Source organism: Colossoma macropomum, unplaced genomic scaffold, assembly GCF_904425465.1.
Source record: "Colossoma macropomum unplaced genomic scaffold, Colossoma_macropomum, whole genome shotgun sequence".
Taxonomy (NCBI): domain Eukaryota; kingdom Metazoa; phylum Chordata; class Actinopteri; order Characiformes; family Serrasalmidae; genus Colossoma; species Colossoma macropomum.
In genome coordinates this window covers 3231126-3256830 of record NW_023494794.1, presented here as the reverse complement: position 1 = coordinate 3256830, position 25705 = coordinate 3231126, and the positions used below count along the sequence as shown (strand labels likewise).

At 39.4% G+C, this 25705-nt stretch overlaps 1 protein-coding gene across 5 annotated transcripts in view; it reads right to left on the bottom strand.

Annotated features, from left to right (window-relative positions):
* abr (ABR activator of RhoGEF and GTPase) overlaps positions 1-25705 on the bottom strand; it is a 199826-nt gene that overhangs the window by 7560 nt on the left and 166561 nt on the right. For 4 of the 5 annotated variants that reach the window (XM_036579907.1, XM_036579908.1, XM_036579909.1 and 1 more), the window contains 3 exons: positions 2871-2930; positions 2677-2786; positions 1501-1640 (listed from right to left, as the gene is read on the bottom strand). In XM_036579907.1, coding sequence (XP_036435800.1) covers positions 1501-1640; positions 2677-2786; positions 2871-2930 — 310 coding nt within the window. Of the gene's footprint in view, positions 1-1500; positions 1641-2676; positions 2787-2870; positions 2931-17046; positions 17559-25705 lie in introns of those variants that run through there. The other variant, XM_036579911.1, reaches the window with a different exon arrangement.

Here is a 25705-nt window from a genome sequence, read left to right as displayed (position 1 = left end):
TACAGTTTATAAAGAAATCATTAAAGTAAAGAGATTCAGCAGTTAACATAACACAAGTGCATTTTTTAAAGTAAAATTAGTGAAAAAACTATAAATATTGGTAAAGAGAAACAAATACAAATCCACTGCGGTAATGAGAATTAGGGTAAAAATTCCAAAAATAAATCAATAAATTAATAAAAACAGGAAAACTCTACAAACGTTTTTGCTGTTCTAAATTGATCTACTATTAATTTACCATTAATCTAATACTTATAATCTGTGTGACGCTTATGACACTCATATATTTATGGACGTTTCATTGTTTTGTGATGTCATTTTTAATTGTTAATAAATGTAATCAGGGTTAGTAATTTCCTCTGTAATTACTCATTTCACATCAAAACACTCTGAAACTATACCCTCACTTTAATGACTGAACTATGAATTTTAAAAAATCATTGGAATCCCCCCCCCCAACTTAAGTTCTCTATATCCAGGTTAATTAAAATGACCGTTAACGATCATAACAGTGAGTGATCTGTTATTCTCTGTAACTTATGATGTGAGTGTGTGTTTGTGTGTGTTTATTAGGCCAGCTGACAGCTGGAGGGGGTCAGTCCTCTCTCTGCCCTTTCCCACAACTCCTCCGCTGCTTTTAGTCTTGCTTACAGATGCAACAAAGTCAGGAGAGAGAGGGAGGAGGACCAAAAGACGGAAAGAATAACAGATAGAAAATAGGGCTGCATGAATTTGACGAATATGATAAAAGCATTCAGTTCTGCACTGATTGTAATCATGACTTGTCTGGTAGATTCCAGCTTTATGTCACTTGTCATAAAAGACTTACATAGGTGTCATGTAGCCTTACACTGCCTTTCAGTAAAGCGTTACCTGAAATGTGCAGGATTTGTCAAGCTAGAAGAACATCAGTGATCATAACAGACTGTAGGGCTAGTAGTAACAGTTGCTAGGACAGTCTGGTAAATGCAAACATAATTAATACAATATAGTTCTCGGTCACATCAACTAGACGAACTAGCCAACCTAAATATCAAATATATGCATCAAAATAAATATGACTACTGAAAAGGATCAGATATTCATTTTGACCACAACAAATATAAACACGATAAAAGTGAACTATATTTCATTTAAAAAAGATACCTATAGTAAGTCTTTGATGACCTGTGAATTAAAAAAAAATATATATAGATATGGGGGATCTATATCAAAATATATTACAGCCACCAACAGGGCAAATACAGCAACATTTGTGTGAATTCTGTGACTTGCATCCACAACTCAGTAACAAAAAAAAAAAAAATTCATTATGATAAAATATGTTACTTTTATGGTACAAAAACAATCTTTAAGGTGAATCTGGAGAAATATCGGTCTAATTTCTGTTAAAATTCACAGATGAAGCTACAGCTAAAGCTGAAGATTCTGATTTGCATCACATTTAAGCGAAAAGAAATTGCGGCAGTTCAACCTTGCTGTGATATGTGGTGGGCTTACTTGTGTCGAATGCTGCTTTAAGTGCCTGAATGTCCGTGGCCACCCCAGAGATTCGGTAAATGCCCACTTCTTCGATTCCCCTCTTCTCCACCTCCTCAATACACTGCCGCACAATGTAAGGCACCTTAGAGCGCTCACGCCTGTTGAGACACAGAGACATACAGAGTTTAATCAGAAGTATTCAATAATAGCTTCATAATGATCTTATCCTTGTGCAACCTCAACAAAGTACAGAACAGGATTTTTACAGAAGGGGAATTTCACAGATTTTTCTAAATTTCTGCAGGCAAGGATGTTCAAAGGCAAAAGATGTTGAAATTCAAAGGTAAAGATGTAAAGATGTCATTCAGAGAGGTTTGATGTGAAATGCCCTATTATAGAGAAACTTGCCTAGTCAAAATTGTTTATTGTGGTGGTGATAGGAGTTTATTACTCCTAAAAGCTCCCTCACAGAAAGCTATTAGAGCTATTTTTGATAGTTTCAAGATTCACTTTTGGCAATGAAATGCATTTTTTTTTTACATTTACAAGAACAAACGGCCCCCAAAGAAAACATTTGTTTAGATTTATCACTATTTTATCTTTGTGAATATTACAAAGAAAACTCCAAAGACATGACTCTATATGACTGAGACTCCAAAGATATGTCTCTATATGACTGAATTATGCAAAACATTTGAATCGACAGAATTCTGTTTTAATCCCTTCCAGCGGGGCAATGCTCCAATTACTCACTATAACGTACATATCAGTTTCACAGGTGTTTCTGAAAGTATAATATATAGTAGTTGCTGAATAATAAGCATTAAGATTAATAACAATAATTAGCCCAGAGTTCAAGTGGCTCAAAGAAAAAGCAAACGAACTAAGTAAGTGACTGTATGGTTGCTTCACACAATATGTGGTGTTGTGATCTTGTGGAACTGACCCAGCTGTTCTCAATCTTAGGAGGGACCCCTATATACTGCACATTTGTTTTCAACACACTCTTTCTTCCCAGAATGGTAAATGATGTGATAATGAGAATATTAGCTTATTCAATATGAGTCTAGTGTGTCTGAAATGAATGAATCTGACTTCCCAAGATCGACAGTCAAAATCACCATAAACTTAAGCTTCTTTCATTATTATGGGGTTAGGACAGGAATACACAGAGAAGAACAGGTGAAAACATACTTTGTCACTACGCTGATTTTGACTCCAAACACTCCACTCTGCTTCTTAGAAGGCGTCCTCTTCAAGCTCAAATCCCGACTCGTGAACTTCATAGAGAACTCCACCTTAATCTAAAGTAGGTGCAGCAAATAAATGTTAAACTTGTGGCAGAGGGTTCTTTTACAGTATTAGTGAAACTGTGCATTCATTCTTACCCCGTTCATCTCAATCACGTCCACATGCCAGTTCTTGGACTGCACTGTCTGTGGGTCCAGCTAAAACAAAAGAAAGGCAGAAAAAAGGATTTGAGTGTTCTGTGCAGTGCTATCAGCCAGCTACAATATAAGTGGTTGTAACTGAATGAAATCTGTGCCCTCACAGGAAAAAAAAAACTGATTTGCTAGACAGATTTACAACAGCGTTTGAGTACAGATTCCACCCTCTTAAAAAATGAGGGAGGAAATAGCATCAAAGTCTAGTTTGGACTGTAATTTGGCCTGGGATCATGGTATCAGTGTAAAAGTCCAACATTCCACACTGACCCTAGCTAAGATGGATTATCAGAAGAAGGAAGAAGCGTCCAAATTGCAAACAAGTCCAAAACATGTCAAAAAGAGGATTATTCGACTTAAATTATCTGAGGTGGGTTTTTCTTCTCCTTCCACAGCACGTCTACTGTTCTGAATCATAACTTGGAACGGCTCAGAGTCAGATGCACTAAATAGAGTCCAAAAACTCAAACACAATTTCAAGCGACACACACACACACACACACACACAAAAGCTGCTGGTGTTCTACAAACTGGACTGGCCACCCCAGAGTCCAGCACTCAGCATCACTGAATGTGGTTGGGATTACTTGGATCATCAAAAGACTGAACTATGAAGGCGTAAAAAAAATAATAAACGAACCATCCCTGCAGATTTCTTGGAAAAACAGAATGCAAGTCTTCTGAAAATAACTGGAAGCTTTAATAAAGGCCAAGGATGAACATACTAAATACTAAAATATTTTACATAATAATTAATTGTTGAGGCTTCTGCGTAATTTCTTTTATATAGAGTCTTAATGGCCGTTTTGACAGGAATTTTAATAAATGAAGGGTGGTCTCAGTCTTTTCCACAGTACTGTGGAGCACACACATGCAGATGTTACCTATATACTCTTGTACACCCACTCACACACGGAGGGGAATGCTTTAGAATCCATGCCAGAGGGCAATTTTTTGCAGCTCCTACTTAATAGAGAAGACCCAGTTTTCCATTTGTTTTCCATTCCCTTCTGTACAGAAATTCCCAGCCAGAAAAAACAGAAAGAAAAAAATCCCTGGGAACCCAAAAAGCTTCTGTTATTAAATTTCAGGACAGTGAACTCTTAATGAAATTAGCTCTTCTCTACTGCTGCATAAGAAAACAGCAACTTGGCACATTTGCAGCATTTTGAATGTAGGTATGTGCGTATCTATGTGCAGATATGTGTGTGTGTGTGTGTGTGTGTGTGTGTGTGTGTGTGTGTGAGTGTGTATTGCCCTAAATAGACTACAAAAAAGTTTACATGATCCAGATGTCTATGACATGTCAGTGTAATATGACCAAGAAAATACCACAGACAACTTAAAAACAATTACAATCTAGGACAAAAATAACATACATATGTATGTTAATAACATACACATCCTTTTGTGTAGTTAACCAAGATTAACCACATTTGACTAATTTAATCATAATCATTAATTTGACATTAATAAATGTTCTTTGATTATAGCTATATGAGTGGATAGAAGATCAGAATGTGTTTATTACTGTTATTAATTCACATTATTTTTATCATGTGAACACAGGGCTCACATAAACCTGAACATGAAATCACATTAATTCCATAAAGTGAACGCAGTTTCCAGTTTTCATCACCAATATACAGTGAAAACAATGCATGTTACTCTGTAATTGTAGCCTTATTGCTCTTATACCACTACACACTTAAAAATTATGGTTCTTCAAGGGTTCTTTAGTAAGGAAAATGGTTCTATTTGGAACCATGACCACTCAAAGAACCCACTGCATGATTAAAGGGTTCTTTGCATCGTGAAATGGTTTTTCAGATCGATGGAGAATGTGCTGTAGATGGTTCTATGTAGCACCAAAAAGGGTTCTTCTATTATTACAAGCTTGACATTGTAACAACAGAAGGCGCTTTTTTAGTGCTATATAGAACCCTTTTTAAAAAGGTTCTATATAGAACCATGTTTTTTACTAAAGAACCCTTGAAGAACCATAATTTTTAAATGTGTATGTTATGTTGTGTTTGTATGTTGGCTTTGAAAAACTGTTGTTCCGTGCCTCAGAGCTGAATGATCAACAGCAGTAGCTGTGTAAATGCTGCCATGATGACAGCATTACTAGCACAGCCATATAATAGCATGATAATGTTAAAATATCATACTGCCAACTCCATCTGATCCATGGGCTTCATCTTTCTATGTGCTATCCTGAACCTATCACGGAACGTGGTGTACAATACTCGACATCTGGTTTGATGCTTATGGAGCGTTTCCTTGTTAGCAAATCAGGACAATCCTTTCAGATAGATCATGGACAGAAGCTGTGCTGTTTCCATTAGCATGCAGTTCTCTGAAGGGGAAAAAACATCTCACAAACATACGCACAAACGTTCACGTCCTGGAATTCACTCATTCTTGCATTCCTCCTTTCCCATGCTGCTCTGGGAGAACATGTCTTAAGCATGATGGATGATGGGTATGAACCCCTGGAGAAGCTCCACCTTTCTCCTAAGTTTACCTGCCAATCAAACCAGCTCAAGACCAGCGAGAGATGGCTAGATAATAAAAAAAGCCAATAATCAAACCTTTTCACACCACTGGTGTCTACAGCAGACAGACTCCACACTGTTTAAAAAAACAAGCAATATAAAGGCAACTGGTTTACCAGTGTTTAATATGGAACAAACTGAGTACACAAGCTGACTATATATCTAATGGGAAAATGAAGGTGAGTTACATTTATGAGAAAATCGAATAAAGGCTAGTTAGCTGTAGTTTCATATTACTTAAGATATGACCTTAAGTACCCTCAATAAAGTAATCAGTGTAATCATCGTTACTGGCATTGCTGGGACCGTAGCGAGATTACCATCAAGTAATTATACGTAAGGTATTTCTGATGTTGTCCCATTGGGGCCACAGGCTGGTACAGTGCAATGTTATTGTAACGCTGGCCAACAACACATGAACTGGCCTGATTTATGCTTCTATAAAAACGCTAAGTGAAAGAAACTGCTGATCCTGCGTACATGCTGGTGTTTGAAGTGGGGCTTGGGCTGGAAACCAGCTCAAGTAATCAGGGTATCAGACCAGAACTTGGCAGACACTCTAAACTAAAGTTATGATTGCTAAAGCTACAGAAGAAGCCTTCAGACACTGCAAAAATACAGTCTCTCTCTCTTTTTCAGACCTCCTAGACCTCTTCAAAAAAACATGAACTACTTCTTAACTTTAACTTCATTCTGCCTCAATTAAACCTCCTAGAAATTCTTACAAACATCCCACCACCACCATCAGACAAGGCAACTTAAAGAAAATCCTTTAATGTCTCTACGTGACTGGCTCCTAACATCGTGCCTTTATACATTCACCCAAGGTATGCAAGCACATCTCAACCCCTTATTAAAACTCCTAAAGGGATTCAACCTTCTTCTGTGGGAAAGGAGCTTTCTCTGGAAATAAAACCCACAAACGGTGTGGCTGGGAGGTTTATTTATACAGTATCCACAATTGATTCAGATTAAGCCAGGGGTGGACGGTCATGCAGGCTTACGCTGCTGCCGAAGGAGGGAGGCTGAAGGTGCATGGAAAAACGCTGGCCTTTGAAGCGGCACCCAGAGAGAGAGAGAGAGAGACAGAGAGAGAGAGAGATCCCTCAAATTTAGAGTTGGGTAAATGGCCAGAGCACTGTTAAAACATAGGGAGGAAGAGAAAGAGAGAAAAAGGGAGAGTGACAGCATCATGTGTTTGAGTGAGAACACCTGGACCAATCAGACAGGGCGGCACATGCCAAAGCACAAATGTAAAGCAATATTTCACTAGATTTGAAGTGAAAGCTATGAAGCGCTTCTCCTGAAACCTGCAGATGGGTCTCTCAGCTCTCAGTGGTGTTCTAACGGACTAATGTATGGACAAACTTTAGACTTCTGGATGGGTGCTATAGTTTTTAGCTATGCACTGTGATTTTGTTCATGTTAACAGATAACAATACAACAATAGTATACAGTGTCACAATTCACATAAGTCTATCTGAGATTACTTAAAAACTCAGTTTGGTACTTTTGTTTGAAAAATGTAAATATCACTTAATAAATGGTTTTCCAAGCGGCTAGAAAGCCGTCAAGTCTGCTATGTAAGAGTGATATTAGGACAGACCCTCAAGACTTTTTTTCCTTTTCTGTCTCTTTAGGTTGCTCAGTCTGTACAGATGAAACACCGCAGTCGTGGTTTTATCTCCTCGCTCTTCTCCTAAACTGATAGCATCTGGACGTGGAGAACAAAGAGTAGAGAGGAAGAGCTGAAGGAAGGACATCCTCCTCCTTGTAATGGGTTGAATTAAGAGCGGCCTGCGCTGGCCTGAAACTGAAGTTTATGCGTCCTGATCCAGCAGCTTTGATCAGAAGAGGATGTGCTTGGGAAGAGCGTTTGATCTGACATGAATAATTAAACAAGCCTTCAGTGAGAACACACCAATAAACCACATGGCAACACTGAGAGGGAAAGATGACAGCACAAGGCTGAACAATCCAGCAGATAACAGAGAATTGGGTTCAGCCAGGTGTTATAATGGATTTTATAGATAACAGATTTCTATTCTCTGTTTTTTCTGCTGTCCCCACTTCTGCTCTCTCTTTTTTCCTTTTTTCACTTTGTTCTGCCAGCATGTTGCTGAGTGGAGCAGGAACAGTGTGTTCTCTGACTGCTCTCTCCCTCTGCGAGTGTGTCTCACAGTATGTATGAGGTCAGACATGAATGCCATGGAGAATGGTGTGTGTAGACAGGAATACAATTAGCCTCACTGACTCACTGATCTCTGTCTACATGTAGTTTCTTTGCGAAATTATATCATTAACAGAAAGATATCCATAAAATAGACAATAAAACATTTTCCTATCTTGATCCTCTGAACCATCCTTAGGAGTGCAGGCTTAATCCCAGCTGCTTGTGTGCTGTAAAGATAGAATTAGTAATGGCAGCCTTCTCATTCAAATGCTGCTTTTAAATGGCTTTTGAAGTGATATACTAAGCATGTCTGGCAAACTATGTTGGATAGTGTTATGGTGAGCTCTATGGATATATCAATGAGCAGCAAACTAACAGAGGTTACAGCAAAGTTGAAAACTCAAGTTTTGTCCACTCATACAGCTAGAACAAAATAAATTCCTTTTTAAATTAAAAAAATCTTCATGGTCAAATCTAAACCAATAAGCAATTAATACAGTTAATGCAGATGAACTACACACAGTAATATAACAGCTAACTATTTTAATAATTTCAGAAGCCTAGTAGTGTGTATATTAGCTCCAGTGGTTCTAGCCATCATGAGAACTCTAGACAGCACTTTTATCAGGAATGTGTATGTGCTGAGCTTTGGTCTGCAGTGAAGCTGCTGACTGACACACTACACACAGACCAGCACACACATACACACACACACCATGCTCATGTTTCACTGACTTCACCCTTTATTCAGCTTCTCTCACACACACAAACACAAGAGCAGCAGGCATTGCAGGCCAATACGATTCCACTCAGCATCCAATTAAACACAATAATGGAAAGTGCACGTAAAACCTAAGCGTGCACACCCATGGACTTGAAAGAATGAAACATTATCCTAGCAGCTCAACTGATCAAAAGGGAAAGGTATATTTAATTCATGACACCTGAAGCACAGCATAAGCGCACCATTATTACTCTCTCTGCCTTCAATCTAAAAATGAAGCATGCATTCACCACCATTCATTCTACAGAACACGTTCACTACACATCAAAAGTGAGCTAATACTCACTTACTGTGAAAATACACATATAAAAGCATCTCCCTCATAAAAAAGGAATGGTCAAATAGTGATTTTATATTGTGGAATATACTAAAGAGACCTCCTTTCTTTTCCATACACTGAAAAAAGCACAAACTAAATTAATGTCTTACTGCATTGAAGGGGAGGTCATGCCTCTGTGGCCTAAGCAGACCTAAATTAACACTGAATTAATTTATCCACACCCGGTACCTCTCTCTGCTTCCTAGTAGTCTCATAATCCGTTTTAATTAGCAGTGACATCTGCCAAATGAACTTTATGGTCTTGGGCTTAATTCATTTTAAAGACCTTATCTGCACAGCTTTGGGAAGACTAATCACTGCAGCGAAATCTTTCTTTCAAATCACATCAAGCTTCATTTGTCTCGGCGATTACTATGTGTGGCTAAGTGCTAAGTATGCAGCATGACAACAAGCATCAGATAAGTTTAGTTTTAGCAGAACACCACAATATTAAAACACTGAGCATAAACGCATAAGCACGCAGTCAAAATATTACAAATGTCAGGTCCAGAGTGTACTAAAATGTACAATCACGGGCCATTTTATTATGTATTTTACACATAATATAGTGTTAGAAAACTCAAGCAGCACTGCTGTGTCTGATCCTCTTGTACCAGCACAACACACACTAACACACCACCACTACGTCAGTGTCACTGCAGTGCTGAGAACAAAACACCAACCAAATAATGCTTGCTCTGGGGTGGGCCTGCGGGGGTCCTGATCGTTGTAGAACAGGGTAAAGGTGAGATGAAGTATGCAAAGAAACAGATGGACTACAGTCTGTAACTATATAACTACAAAGTGCACCTATATGGTAAGTTGCCCTGATAAAATAGACAATGAGTGTAGATAAATGGTAGGTGAGTGCATTTCCGTGTGTGTGTATGTGTGTACCGTTTTCATGCTTTATGGCATCTGACTCGAAAATCTGATCAACAGATCACAACAGTGATTAACGATGCACAGAAATGAGCAAAAATGACCAAAAATGTACACTTTCTTTTCAGCCACAAGAAAAGAAATGCAGAAAAAACTTACACTGTTCTCTCTGTTGCACGGATCACTGATGTCATGTTCAAATAGCACATCAAACAACAAAAAAAAATCTAATTAATGCTACAGTAGCTACAAAAAAGCTATTTTTTGGTGTCTGGTCATGGCTTTGGGCCAGAGTGTCTTCAATTTTCAAGTTTCTTTTTTATTTGGGTGCATCACCACCAGTGGCAGACTGTACTTCATTGGACGTGCAAACTGGTGTAATACAACAGACAACTGTACATCCTTATCAACAGTTGCATATACTATGTGCAACATATAATCAACACAATTATCATATCGAAGACCAAAAAAACATTAATAGATGCAAACATCAAGCACTTTCTGATGTTAGTTCACTATCATTGATATGACTCTAAGCACTGGACTAACCAGACCAGGACGTAGTGAAAGAGCGCTAGCGTGCGTGTTTAGCAGGAGGTCTAGCACGTGCTGAGACGGCAGCCACAGGGGATGATGGGTAACTGTGTCTCTGCCTTAGCTTTGCCCCCCTCTCTCAGCAGTCTTATGTAAAAGGGCACGGCACTGATATGATGAATCCACAGAGAAGCTGCACTCATGCGATGTGACTGATGCTGGAAGCACTCTTCAGAGCACAACACACACCCATGCATGCACAAGACAATTGCAGAGCATGCTGGAGAGCATGCGTGTTGGCAAGGCAGCGACAAGGAGCTAAAAACGCACGTGTTCTGAAGCATGTTCACAGTACTGAGTGAAGTCTGCTTCATTTCATCACACAGTATGCTGATGTCTCCTTCACTCTGAATCAAGACAAAGCTGCCACGTACTGTTACTAACACCTGATATCACTGCCAAGACACATCTGCTGTCATTCTTATCATCATTCAAGTGCTTAAAGAAGAGGCCGTCAAGTTATTTGTCTGCAGAGATTATAAAGAAACGAACAGCTGAAATGAATGAGCTGTGACTATTTCTTTAAAGGCACTGTAAATGTATATACTTCTGTGTACCATATGTACATTATTACATATGTACAGATGAGTGGCAAAGTAAAGGAAAAATCTGAATAACTACATGGAGAAACTGAGAGAGAAAGACAGAGAGATTTGAGACGCTGTTTTGGTTTCTGTGCGGTGGGAACACTACTGTAATTAGAAAGGTATTTGGAGGTCATGCTGATGTTTACTTTGGGCCCTGGACACTTGGGGCTGATGTCAGCCTGGGCCTCTTCCAGTAAACTCCCTGCAATCAGACAGGAAATGCAACTTCTGCTGACTAACATGAGTACTCATCATCACCAATCATCATCATCATCATCACCCCCACATTTTACATTACTAAAATTGAGTGCTGAGTGGCAACTGACAGATGTTTAAGCATTATATAACAACTTAATTAATCTAAGTTACTGTAATAGCTACTCTTATTCTAGGACAGCTTGATTGCAAACTCAGCAAGTCGAAAATCTTAAGCTCATGAGCACCAGATAGCTCTAAAAGCCATCTCACTCTACAAACGTTCAACAGACTTATGAGCCGAGCCTCTATAAGTGGCCAGTGGTCATTTCACTAATGGATACTGACTGGTAAGCCCAAATGAGCACTAAATCCAGCCCGAAGTGCTACCGCTGCTTGGATAATGAGACATGAAAGGATGGTTTTTGGACACATCAGGTGATGAATGTGTTAAGGTGTAAACGAAAAGAGCATTGGTGACCAGGGAGCCCACAGAAGCATCCACCAGAAGCGTCCAGTGAATTCATCGCAGCAGGATATCGAACTACAGACTCCCAACACCAGCCTAATTACCCCAATCAAAGCTAGCTTGTTAGGGCATTATAAAGAGGGGGGATGTGCTGGACCCTCAGCTCGGGGTCCCATGCCCCGACTGTGGCTGTGGAAGATTTATGCCAGCTATAAAAGCGACCATTAGGGGCTGCCTGACATTTTGAAGCCCTTTAAATAGGAGCGGAGGGAAATGCTGATATTTCATTGATGATTAAGAAATCAGCACATGGAAATGGAAATGATCAGCGGTCGTTTTGAGAAGCAGCAGAACTGCAGGTGGCTCAAGATGGAAAATTAAAAGGTGTTATCCTGCCTTTGTTCTTCTATTCTATCTGTTCTGTTTATGATTCATCTTCCTCAAAGATTCTCCTTCTTTTTTGCTGTCATAAGAAAACCTTTTATTTCAGAAACTAGGGGTCTAACAATACACAAATTTCACGATACAAAATATATTGTGGTTTTTGAACTACAGAAACACTTTAATGAAGTAACATTAAAATAACATTTTAATTGTAATGCTGTAAAAATACATAGTTTGTATAAAGAAACATAAATACAATGGCATAATTAATTTCGGTATGTCACATATCAAAAATATTGTATAGCATAAAATCTATCTGTATTTTATTGTAAACTTGTATCAGAATGTGTACAATGTATGAGTATTGCAACCTCCCTATCCAAAATAAAAAGAAAAAACAACATTAATGTAGTTTAACACATTCTAATTAATGTTGGACATTTTTATGGGTGTATTCCTCATGAAAAGTTCACACAATGTAGAGCGAAGCTGGCATTCTCAAACAGAGTATAAAACAGAAAAGAGTTATGATGTTTTTATATGACAGCAGCAATTTCCTCTTCTCTCTCTGGTCACTTGTGTGCAAGTTAGTAAGGTTCTGTATGAGTAAGCGTACAGTTGAGGTGTACTGGTTTAAAGCTATAGCATGAATGCGGGTCTGTAACAGTCAGACACGGTGACCGGGTCAGAGAGAGGAGCGCCTGAAGAGGTCATTCATAACTCAACCAGCATACACGCACTCATGCACTACCTCAAAGAGCCATTCAGCCCACTGAAAGAGAGTGAGTAAAAAGGTGTGTGTTTCAGATGTGAAACAGAGAAGGCTTCTAGTAGAAGAGCAAATAGGGGCTTATTTACACACCTTATTGTGAGAGAAGTGAGTGAACGTACATAAAAGCATCTGTGAATGAATATCTGAAGGTGGTGTTTCATGGAAGGTAGTGTGTGTGTGTGAGTGAGTAAAAGGAGTAAGCTATTGTCTATAAATGAAAACAGAAGGTTTCGTCTACCTAAGAGGCAATGTAAGCTATCTATATATCTATTTAACTACTACTGGGTTAAAGGGGGCACATGAAAAGAGAAAGAGTTGTCTATTAACCCCATAATCCTAAGATCAAACCAGTCCTAATTCAGTGCTGATTAAAGCTGGGAGAAGCAGTATCAGACTGCCAGCAATAAGCATGGTGCAATGGTATGTTAATTGGACAGATCTGAGATGTGGATTTTACCCATAATCTGCCTCCATGCTGACCTCTGGGTCAGTGAAGCAATGATATTAAAGCCATTCACCAGGGTTTTTTAACCTAACCTCTATCCACTGCATATGTCGCATACTGTTCATTAAAACTAGGGCTAAGATACGGAGCACAGATTGAAGTTAATTCATTGGCTTATTCATTAACTTGAACTTAAATTCATTACATTCACCTTATCTTCTGCTGTTCTGAGCATCCTACTCTTTAAATGGCCCATATCATATATATTTTTTTGTATTTTATTGTGTGGTTTTATGTGCTAGTCATAATTCATGTTTACATGACCATTTTCCAGCCTGTCTTTATCTCTTGGATTTAAGCAGGCTGTTTTTGTTGAAGACTGATATAAGACAAATGAACTCTGTTCTGATTGGCTGTTTTGTATTGTGCCTCACTAAAAGCACTCAGAGTAGGATCACTCCTTAGAACAGGGGTGTCCAACTCAACCACTTAAACAGCCATATTAAAAGATCTCAGCAAATCCATGGGCCATTTGTGTTTTATTATATTTTTACTTAACATTTTGCCATGACTGAACAGGCCATTGTTCATTCAAAATATGCCAGAACTGCTACAGCAAAATAGGCATTAAATACTTATTCAAAAATAATTCGAAATAAAAATATTTTTAGGTATTTTTTTTAACTGCCTATTTGCTTGAAATAGACACCTGGCATCTTTTTCGTGTAATCACTGGCCCAAAGATTGTTGTTGGGGGTCAGAAACGCACATTAAGTTGCAGTGCACGCTGGGAACTGTAGTGCATCTCTCAGTGAAACGGGCTAATAAGAAAATTAAAATAATCTTGCGGGCTGAATAGGACTTTGTTGGCTTTGTTGGCTTTGTTGGCTGTGTTTGAGTAGTGTGCTACTAAACTTTAACAATGTTAAAGTTTAGTAGTAGACTTACTTTTATTCAATATTATTTCAGGGCACAAGAGCATAAGCTTGCTTTTAGTATGTACATATCATTACTCATATTTTGGCTGCTAAACGACTTTAGAATTCAGGGGATCCAGTGACGTGGGAAAAAATGTACATAGGACAAAACGTATCGGCTTTGAGGGATTTTTGTTTGCCACATGATGCAACCGCAGTGACTTGTGAAGAAACACCACTCATGTCTGTCATAGAGAAAACCAGCTTAGTTCTTTATATGGGCAAGACATGACTACAGAATGATGCACAACTTTAGAAGTCTATTGACCAAAAATATTGTACAGCTGGTGTATTTTGTCATTGTACTCCATCATGATACAAACTATATTGTGAAGCTGATGACAATACCCAGCCCTAATTACAACTAAGAAAAGAACAAAGAAACCACTGACTTAAGTTGAAGCACCTGCCCTTTGCCTTCTTTTCTAAGTTTGTTTTGAGTCAACCGTTTTCTGTTCTTTTCTAAGTACAAGGAAGTTACTGTCTACGGCAACTGACTGTATGCTACTGATGCAGCAGACAGAGATTAGATTTCAAAATGCTGGAGTAATCCTTAAACCTGACTGACTAATGTACATATAGGCTTGACTCAGCGGCTACGGAGCTATGCTGTAAATCTGAATGCATTGTCTGAGTTGCAGCCTGCAACCTCACGCACATAAATTATTATACAGAGTGCTGGCAGTGCATACACTGCACCCCAAATGGAGAGACCTAGATCTCACGCAAAGTGCTGCATGCACACCTGGGATGTGGTCACCTGCTTAGTCATACTGCAGCATAGATGAGGCCAAATAGGGAGGTGAAAAATGCTGCTATGAGGTTTTTCCTGAACTAAGAAAAGATCATATGAGGTCAGTGACCTCAAAGGAAATAGGCAATAGTCAATGAGCGCACTGAGAGTGAAGAGCTGTTAGAAATGCGACACAGCTACAGCAGCTGTCCGGAGCGCGAACACAAACCAACAGCTGACACCTCTGTCCTCACGCCAGTCCTGACATAAAACAGGTGCGCGCGTGTGTTTGAGTCTGCAACTGTGCCTGAGGACAGAAGTTAGAGCGCGTAGATCATCTCTGTACGTGGTGTATGTGCATTTACATTTGTCAGTAAATAGCTTTCATTAGACGGTAGTGGGTACTTAACTAGATTTCAGAGGAGATAATTAACCTCTAACTGCAGGTCATAATCAGTCCAACCTATGCTCAGCCTGCTGAGAGGACACACAGACAAACCACGCGACAGAAGAACAAAGCGAACAAAAAGGAACGGGTGAACAATTAGGACCGAAAATACAGAAGGATAACAGAAACACAGAGGAATGTGAAAAGAGTACATGAAAAAGAGGGACAAAAGGAATGAAGGAGAGGAAGAAAGGAGTGTGTTTGGAAAAAGCTTCACAATGAATTCATTTGGAATGCAAGTTTTGGCAAATCATATCAATCATAAAACTGAACCTCATACATACACATTTTATATATGAGATATATACATACATACATACACACACACACACACACACACACACACGTATATATATATATATATATATATATATATATATATATATATGAGAGTAAAATACAATAATAATGAACTACAGAAAGTTCTATATTCTAAAATACTGAAATTTAATTTACCACTCACTACTAGCCCTAGTAAAAATGAAGGTAATGCCATGACCGGGGCTAGCTGTGGCTCAGTGCACCTCAGTAGCTCTCGAAAGCCGTCACCGTCGCCGGGTGATTTCTACACCATTACACCATTGTGCATTACACTTTCTCTCAGAGGATGTGGTACATCACTGTAGCTATCGTCCTCTGCAAGTCTCAAACAACTATTTTTAGCTGCACTATTCATTTTTTTTAGCATATAGCTGAACCAACTGTGGCCTCAATGCAAGATTTTTTTTTGACTGACATCACTGGTTGAACAACTGTTCTTTGTTGACTGATGGTTAATCAGTTAATCAGTTACATCCCTAGCAAAGACAGAAGAATGAGGAGAATAATGTCACTAACAAACTATGCACTCTTTTCAAGGACATGTACTTTGACATCAAATGAGGTCATCACAATGTAAGTGCTCAGCCAGTGCAGACAGTTGTATGAGGTAAGAGAGGAACCTCCAGTGCCAGACAAAAAGCTGCAAGCTACAGTGCGTGCAGATAAATATGACGCTAAGTACAGTTCGGCACTGTGCAATGAGAAGGGAATAAGAAAATGCCAGTATTGTGCAACGCAAGCCCTAATGTCATACAACAAGCCTTAAGACAATAAAAAATAGATCACATGTTCACAAACACAGTGTGGATGATCTTCTCATAGCCCCTTTAAACTACTGGCACACAAAGAGAGAGATGATGGCAAGAAAGGACGGCAGATGAGAACTAACAGGAAAACTAACTGTCCAGTAAGATCATGTTAAACAACTTCTGGATATTACGGCTGTTGTTATATTGTCACTGTTAGAACCAAAGTCTGAAAGTCCAAATTTTACATAACTTCACTTTTACTGTGATCATAATTTTGGATGATCTTTATGGCTCTGTTCATCATGAAAGTTTCATTTCCAAAGTATGTAAAAATGAGAAAAATTACAAAATTGATAGAGACTTAATTCAGAAGGCAGTATTCTGATTGAGTATTCTAAGCATAAATAAGGCAAAAGAGAGAGGTAAAAACTGCTAAGAGCTATAAGGAAAGATTAAATGAGGCCAGTGGCACCTCAATGGGTCATTTAAAACACTCATCAATACATGGAACAGCGCTGTGCTAGTGCGAGAGACTTATTATGTCTTTTCAATGGATAAAGTATTCTGATTCTGAGTACTCTTTTAAAACCCTCTTCAATCACAGTCAGCAGTATAAGACTGGGATCCTATAGAGCAAATGTCAGAAAAAGATGTGTGAAGGAAGGAGAGAAAGATTCTGTGATGAATAAGGATAGCTGGAGACAGAGGGAGAGAGAAAACATAAAGGACCTTCTGCCGGAGGAGTTTGCTGCGCACGCGGCCCCACAGCTTAGCGCCAGTGTTGGAGTGTCTCTTCACGACTGGAGGATCCTCCACACAGCAGTGCTCCTCCAAACGCTCGCACACAGAGTTCAGGTTACAGTCCGTCACCACGATCTCGGTCATCCTGACACACGCTCCGACGGGGTCCCTCACACTCCAGAGGTTTCCGAGAAAAAAGCTTTGCCAACTGTAAGAATCCAACTGTGAGGTTCCAACAGCCAACAAAAATGCTAACTGTTTTAAGAATAGAACGCAGTGAGTTTTTCCCCCTATTCCAATCTCTGGATCAAACACAGTCTCTGTACTGATGAATGGCTTCTGAAGAACAGAGTGATGAGAAAGCTATCAAAAGAGAAAAGCGAAGGAAAGAGAGAGAAGGATTCATTCCGGAGTGAAGAATGCGTCCCGTTTGAGCTGCCAGCATCTCTGAGCTCCACTCGGCTCCACGCCGCCTGCAATCTGATTTCCAGCAAGGCAGACACACACATGGAGAGCAAGGGAGTGAGTGAATAAGCGAGAGAGAGAGAGAGAGAGGAGGGGGAGGAGGAGGGGGAGAGGGAGGAGGTAGAGTTGCTGCTATTTCAGCAGGCAGTACTTTTAGTTGAGAGAGAAAGAAACAGAGAGAGAGAGAGAGACTGGGAAAGAGAAAGAAAGAAGGAAACAGAAAAAAAGAAAAAGGACTGAAACACAGGCTTCCCGAATGTCTAAATGTCCTTAATGTTCACTCTTGTCGTGTCATTCAAGTTTTGGCGTGATCATATTTAGTTACAGTACTGACAACATATCAGTGAAACAGAGGCTTCTAAAAATGTCCAAATGTGGAATTGAAATGAAAGATCTCTAACTGTACCACAAGCCCTTCGAGCTTCGAGTACAGTTTGGCTTGACCCGCCATCCTTCAAGGCGCGCGGAAGGCAAGCATCAAGACTGTTCTCTGTGTTGGCACCCAGGTGGTGGAACGAACTCCCACTGGCTGTCCGTACAGCAGAGTCTCTGGTTGTCTTCAAATGCAGACTGAAGACACATCTCTTTATACAGCACTTAAATGAGCACTGAATTAAGTATTGATTGTAATGTATTGTATTGCACTTATGTATTGTATTGTATTGCACTGCTCTGTGTTTAACTCTGTTCCTTTTTCTCTAGGTGTCAATAATGACTTTCTGATTCTAGCAGTATCTGAGCTCAGGGCTGGCTTTCTCTCTAACCTATTGGTAACTAGCAAAGATACTTTCTCCGGATAGACAAAGCACTTTTTGTAAGTCACTCTGGATAAGAGCGTCTGCTAAATGCTGTAAATGTAAATGTAAAGAGAGAGTGTGATATGCTGCAAGTGGTAGCACTGGTTTGTAGAGATGTGTGTGTAGTTTATACCAAAAATGTCGAAACTTGATCAAAAATAAGGAATAATAAGACCTCTATAATAACACTGTATTATTTCTGCTAGCACCTCTAAGGTACTCTAGTAGTTTGTTAGCACTAAGCAGATGGTGATTCACAACAAGATGTTTTGACCATTCTAGATTAAACATGGATATCTGAAGCGTTTTAAAAGACATTCCATGTTTCATTTGAAGCTTGAAAGAGGCATTAACATATTTTACCTGTAGTGGTTTTACAGAAAGAAAAAGAGGGAGAGAGAAGGTAGGGAAGAAGGGGGAGAGGGAGAGAAAAGTGTTTGTAGGGCTGAGGGGAGAATATCCTGACTGAAGTGTATATCACTAGAAGACTGAAGTCTGACAGGAGCCTCTTCCTCTGACTGAAACTCACCCCCAGCACCAAAACAAACTTCACTCTCCAGGTACAACAGAAAAATAAGAGTCTGAGGAGCACGTTTTTCATCACTACAGTCTTCTTCTTTCACTCTTTCTTCACAGAAATCTTGGGAATCTTCAGTCTCTTACAGAGGCTTTCATAGCAGTGCTCAGTATTCACAATTAATGATCGCACATGTGGTATAGTTCTTCCTCTTCCATTAGTTCTTTCTCTGTGTTTGCATGTATAGTGAGAGCATGTGTTTTGTCTAGTCTTCTGATTATCTATGATGCCCACTGAAAAAATCCAACTCATTTTGTTGCTGTGTTGACCATGCTGTGTTGATAGCAATGCACTATCCTTACAGTAAGTGCTGCAGATATGTGTACACGCAAGCGTGGCAACGTCATAATGCTAGACAGGTAAAAGCATTATCACAGTGTCTTATACAGATACTGATAAGAGGCAGACAGAGCTGATGACGTCTACTGTATGACACACAATTGAGTGTCATGAGATACAGCTGAATGGTACTCAGAGAGAAATGACTCCTATCTTTTGAGAAATTTCTGTACATTCAGAATCAAACTAACTAACAGAAACTAATTTCCTCTCATCCGTGTAAATATTACATATTAAAGGATTTCTCCAGCAATTGTCAATTAAGCTCTATCTGCAGCAACTGTAGCATACGGTCAGATTACCACAGACAAAAATTTCCCTATACATAATAGAAGCCAAAGGGGAGGTGCTTCAGCACTTCTGACTCAATGGGTTTCTGTTTTTTTTTTGTTTTTTTTTGAAGTGTAGAGCAATTTATGTGGATGCTAATTGCCTACATGCTACAAATGCTACAAAAAGAGAGTATCAGGAAAAGAGAATGGCTACATAATCTCTGTTGTGGTTTAGGGTGACTCATCTTGCCCTGATAAAGTGGGATGAATGAAAGAAGAAGCTCTATCACGGCATGAAAGTAAGTCAAGGCTGAACATGCACAGGCTGTTCCTCACCGCCTCAGCTAGCAAGTGCTTTCTCTGGAGGGTTGAGGAGAGGAGGGCATGTAAGAACACTCAGCCGGGGTATTTTTAAAAATCGAGATAAAGAGCAGTGGCCTTGTTCTTAGCCTGCGTCATTGTTTCGAAAGAAGAACGTCTGGGAAAAATGGTGAAGGGGGTCTGTAAAAACCAAAAGAAAAAGACATATCACAGAAAGAGTGAAATGAAAATGTTATATATATATATTATATATATATATATATATATATATATATATAAAATGATATGAATGTACATTCATATATTATTATTATTATAACCAAGTGGAACTGCCCTGTTCAAGGCATCAGACCCTCTGCCATTTCAGACGTTTCCTTGGGTACCATGAAGAGATTTGAACTTGTGACTTCACGTTTATGGATGTCGGACAACTGACCACTCCATCTCTGTTGGAGGTTATAACATAGACTTGACTAATCACAAAGCTTAACTCTTTATGCAGGATGTATGAACAAGAAAAAAAACTACTTGAGAATTTCTTCAAAGAGTTGATTTGGAATAGACATTTTAAGCATCAACATAAAATGTTCCGGAGGCATTTTAAGGAGGAGTGAGGAGGGAAAAAGCTCAGACAGCTTGTTCTGGTTCAGGTTCTTCTTGTAACGAATAAAGATGAAGCCATTGCTCATTAAAAAGGAAGAGATCCCTTTTCTCCTTCTTTAATGTCAGAGCTGGGTGGATCACTGTAATGATGCATGACAAAGTGGGAGTAAGTCAACAGGTCATTTTTTCATCCTCATCTTCCTTTTTGTATTTTTTTCAGGTGATGTTTCTACTTCTCGTAGAAAAGCTATAGCAGCATGTGCTAATGCACGACCCCAGATCACCATGGCTGTCACCTTTAGAAGATAAAGACATGCACCACACACATATAGTTTCTCTCTCTCTCACTCACACACACACACACACACACACACAAACTCCAACCAAACTACCCCCACCCAAAGCTGATGTTACGTTGCTGGTTATTTATGGATTTAATGAGTACGTCTGAGGAAGGTGCGGTGACTGAAGAAGGGCTATTACACACGCATACACACACGTCCTGGTATGTTGTGACCACATGAGCTACGTTCCCCCATTACGAAACATCACTACACAGTGACCTCAAACACATCACTTAAACCCTACGACTATAATCTAAGAGAGCTCGGCTTCATGATGTAATCCTGAACACTAACAGTGACTGTTTATATATCTATATCCAGACAGACAGAGAGCAACATTGAGAGACAATGAGACAGAGATTAAGAAATGATAGAGAAGAGAGAAAAAAGAATGGGGAACCAATGGATAAAAGAAAAAGAGCCAGACAGATAGAAAAACACAGACCGTTTGAGAGATAGGCAAAAGCAAGATAGGAAAAAAGAGAAAAAGTGAAAGAGAAGAAGAGAGACAAAAAGTGAGATATGAGAGAGATTGAAAGAGAAAGATATAAGAGAGAGTGAAAGAGCGATATGAGAGAGAGAGAGAGAGATCAGTATGTGATGTTAGCCACGGTAGTCATAAATTAAAGATAAACACTGGCCAGTGAGTATGTCAGGGTAAATATGGTACTGCATAGATTCCTTTCTGGGTCAAACTACAAGCACAAAGGCAACACACGGGTCAACAGTGCGCCTATTTCTTTACTTTTACACTGGAGCTACACAGCTAATTCAGCTAACAATGGAAGTACCACTTTTCGTCATGTAAACTGTATGCCTAAATTGTCAGACACTTGCCTCTGAGTTGGTAAGTAATCTTAAATAAACTTGCTTATGTGGTTTCTGACACTGCATGACATACTGTTATCTATAAAAATGGACAAAAGTACATTACATAACTAAAAACAGTAGTAGCAGTCTGTGGGTATTAGTTTCCATTACTTGTTAGCTACATTGGCCTCGTACCTCCCATATAAAACAAAAGAACCAAAACTACAGACAACAAACACGTCTCAGCTAACTGACTACACTGGGGGAAAATTGTGTAAATGTGAATGTTTGTCAACCTATCACTTTAACCAGCTATTAGAGGTCTTTTGTTTAATTTGTCACCACACTGTTATTTGTTAATTGATGTAAATTACTAACTAAGCATGGATATTATGCATGTACATCTTGGGAACACAGCAATTAGCTAGCCATTAATAATTAATAAGTGTTGCTTTGTCCATAACAGAGCTCCTTGGCTGTTTTGTAGAAAACAAAGTGTATGCATGTTACAGGATGCAAGACATCATACTTCAAAAACATTTGAAAGCAATCAGCATTATCATATAACATATACTGCTAAGGGTACAACAAGGATGCTTAGAAAGTAACAGACGAACACACAAAATGTAGAACGTTCAGGGACTGCCAGAAAGACAGACTCGAGAAAGAGCTCATTTATTACTAAACAGAATCTTTCTATTCCAAAAGACATTATGATTGGGGGGAGGAGGAGGATGGGAAAAAAAGAGAGAACAGGGAAAAATGAAAGACTGACAGAAGGAAAGGGATGAGGAGAGATTGCTAAGTAGAACACAGAAACCTGAGTGTTACTATTTCGTAGCAAACAGGCCTGTACATACACTCGTCTTATTTGAGACATATTAATGAAGTGGAGCGTTTACATCAAGTCCATTTTTTAATACTCTGAGAATACAGGAAGTCGCACTCCATTCTAATAAAGACAACATAGTTCCACTGCCTTATACAAGAGCTGAAGCTGTATAGTGAGCAACTATGAAGACATCATCTTATGTCAGTCGCAGTTTGTCAGTTTTGGACTCGATGTGAAAGGCAGCATTAATATGCGTGTGCATTTTCAAAACTTAAAAAATCTGCAAAAATCAGAGAGTGTGAATCTCCAGCTCATGGGAATAATATAGTTTCTTACTTTAAGTTTACTGTACATATTAACTTAAAGGATTAGTTTATTCCCCACAAGGAGTATGAACCCTAAATGCAATCTTTCATCTTATATATTTCTATGCTAACATAACGTAAATTTATGCCATATAATACAGTCGTATGCAAAAGTTTGGATGTCCCCAGTCAAATTACATGTTTTGTTCACAATAATTTAATACTTCTTCTATGACTGCATATTTTAGTTTTGGTCTGCTTTATGTTTGTTGTAATATTAGTATGCTTGTGAACTCCTGTCTTTTTCCTTTAATTGGATTGTTTCTGGCCAATAACAGTAGGTCTAAATGAAAATTACTGTTGAATACTTGGTCAGTTGGCAGACTTTTGTTTTTTTATTTTTTTTTTTAGCATTTTTAGCTTTTCTGCAAATTAGACATCAATGACATTTGATGGGTTTCTGAAGACCACCACACATATGGCCTAACTTCTGCTATAAATATTGGGATCTGATTCAATCCAATCAATTCCTATTATATAAAATCGTGTCCAACCCACAATTTCTTGCCTGAATATCCTGTGTCACACAGAAATATGTCATGTTAAGGAAGATGTGTTCAGATCTCAGATTATCAATGATTTTAATGTGCCTTTTAATGCACCCTTGTATATCACTGCTAGCACAACAAAACTTTCCAAAATGATAACTTCATAGGAGAAGGTGAACCTTCTTAACATTAATGTAAGATAATAAGACTTTGTGCACCATTTCAGTGGGCCTGTTCATCCTGAAATGATATAGTGAATGAAAAAAAAAATCTGTTGTAATGTTTTGAAAAGACAGCAACAGTAAATATAAAAACAGGATAAGGAGAGTGTTACTGTAATGGTAGTTCACAGTGGCACAAATCTGATGGTGAAGGGAGGTGAAGTGAAGTGAGAGATGGAGTGGGGGTGGAAAAAGAGGATGGGGCCATGGCCTTTCATCTGAAGGGCTGAAGGGTGAGTGTGTGTGTGTGTCTCAGGAGAGAGCCGCATTAGCTACGCCTTCTTTCATGTTCAGAACGCAAAGCCAATCTGAGATCAAATGCCTTGCGATGAAGAACAAAAACAGAGTTACCATTTGCACAGAACCAAGCCAAGTAAAGGTGCATGAACGTGTGTGTCTGTGTGTGTGTGTACAAACACAGCACCTGAGGGGCACCCAACGTGTCAAAGCACAACCTTGACTGATTAGAGGCACGGGGTTCAACCCCCCGCCTAGCTGCTGCTGGGTTGCCATGGAAACCGTACTTACAGTAGAGCGTCCCTTTTCTGCCAAATCGATATGCTAAAGAGCCACGCAGCAAAGAATACTTCATGACAGGGACCAGATAGGGGGGGAATAGAATTATAACACAACACTATGATGGAAGATCGATTTGACAAGCAGTAAAGATTCCAGCGCCTAAGAAGCTCTTTCTGCTCAACCAAACCACACAGGAAACACACACACACACATATATCCAGTACGGTGGAGAGCATGTTTTATTCATGTGGCTCACTCATCTCTTTTGTCTTCTAAAGACTCTTCAGGAAAAAACGCTCGTCGTTCTACAGTGCTCCAGAAGTCACAGCTCTGTCTATTACACCTCAATGCTTTCACGATGCTGCTCCCTACCTCACCTCCACTGACTGTTGACTCTTAATGCCATTGGGGTACTCACACTAGAAAAGAGCTCATCCGGTGTGGTCCGTTTATAAAAGTGCTCCAAAACCAGTGATAAAAGCCAGGCATTCATTGTGCGAATTTAGCCTGTTTTTAAGCCGGGGGGATTTTTAGCCTCACTGGCCATCGCTTGACGTACAATGAGAGAGGGGGTTGCAATTAACTGCCCAAACAAGCTTTAAGCAAATTGAAATCACACACAATCAAAACCACTGCTCCTACACAGGTGAGCCCAACGTAGGCAAAACGGAACATTTGCTGTAACAAAGTCTTATCTCTGAACACCCCCCACCAGTAGCAGTAATGACCACTGTTACAAAACCCTGCATCAGAACTATACATCTATAACACTGCCTTGTTACTTAAATATATCTGCTACATAAATTAAACCGAACTGAACTGAATTAAACATATATAAAGTGGACTAAACATCACTGAAAGTTAAATCTGATCCAGAGGCCACAGCATCTATGTAACTGTGAGTGTATTGGTGTAATGAATACAGCTATGCTGAAGCATGCTATTAGTATATGAGGCTACTATAGTGTTGTACAGTACAGCACTATGGTGACTAAGGAGTACAGTGGATTGACAGAATATAATATATTGGGGTAAATACTGTTATACACTGGAGTAACCATGTGACATTGATGTGTGTTGATAAGCGTGTACATGTTTTCCAGTGCCACAGAGGTTTAGATAGAGGGTACCTGGAGGACAACAGGGGGAGGTTTATACATACACACTCTCACACACACATTCAATCACGCGCTCACATACATACCTTTTCAATCATGCACAAGTGACCTGGAAATCCCCCCAGCACCATACAGTGGCCCAGCGGCTGAACATAAACTTCAGATGCGGCCAAAACTCTGATAGTGAGAGCAGCTGTGGGCCACTGAACACACAGACACACACACAGTCGTCTCTCTTCTACACACAAAAGCTCTTTCTTTTGCTCGCTCTCACCCACACTCCTTAAATGAAGAGGAAATCCAATAACTCAGGTCCAGATGAGGGCCTACTACACATTCCCTCCCTCTCTCTCTCTCTGCCTGCCACATACCATGAGGACGTGTGTAGGTAAACATCCGCACGACTGTAGGAAATGAACAGAGAGAGCCATATGTGTCTGTGTACTCGTATCCAGGCGTTCAATTTCCAAAAAGCCCCACACATAATCATAGCGTACATCAGCAAGCTATCTGGAGCCTTTAAAATACGCACTGTAATTATGAGACGCTAGAAGAGGAGTCTGTTAGCTACAGCAT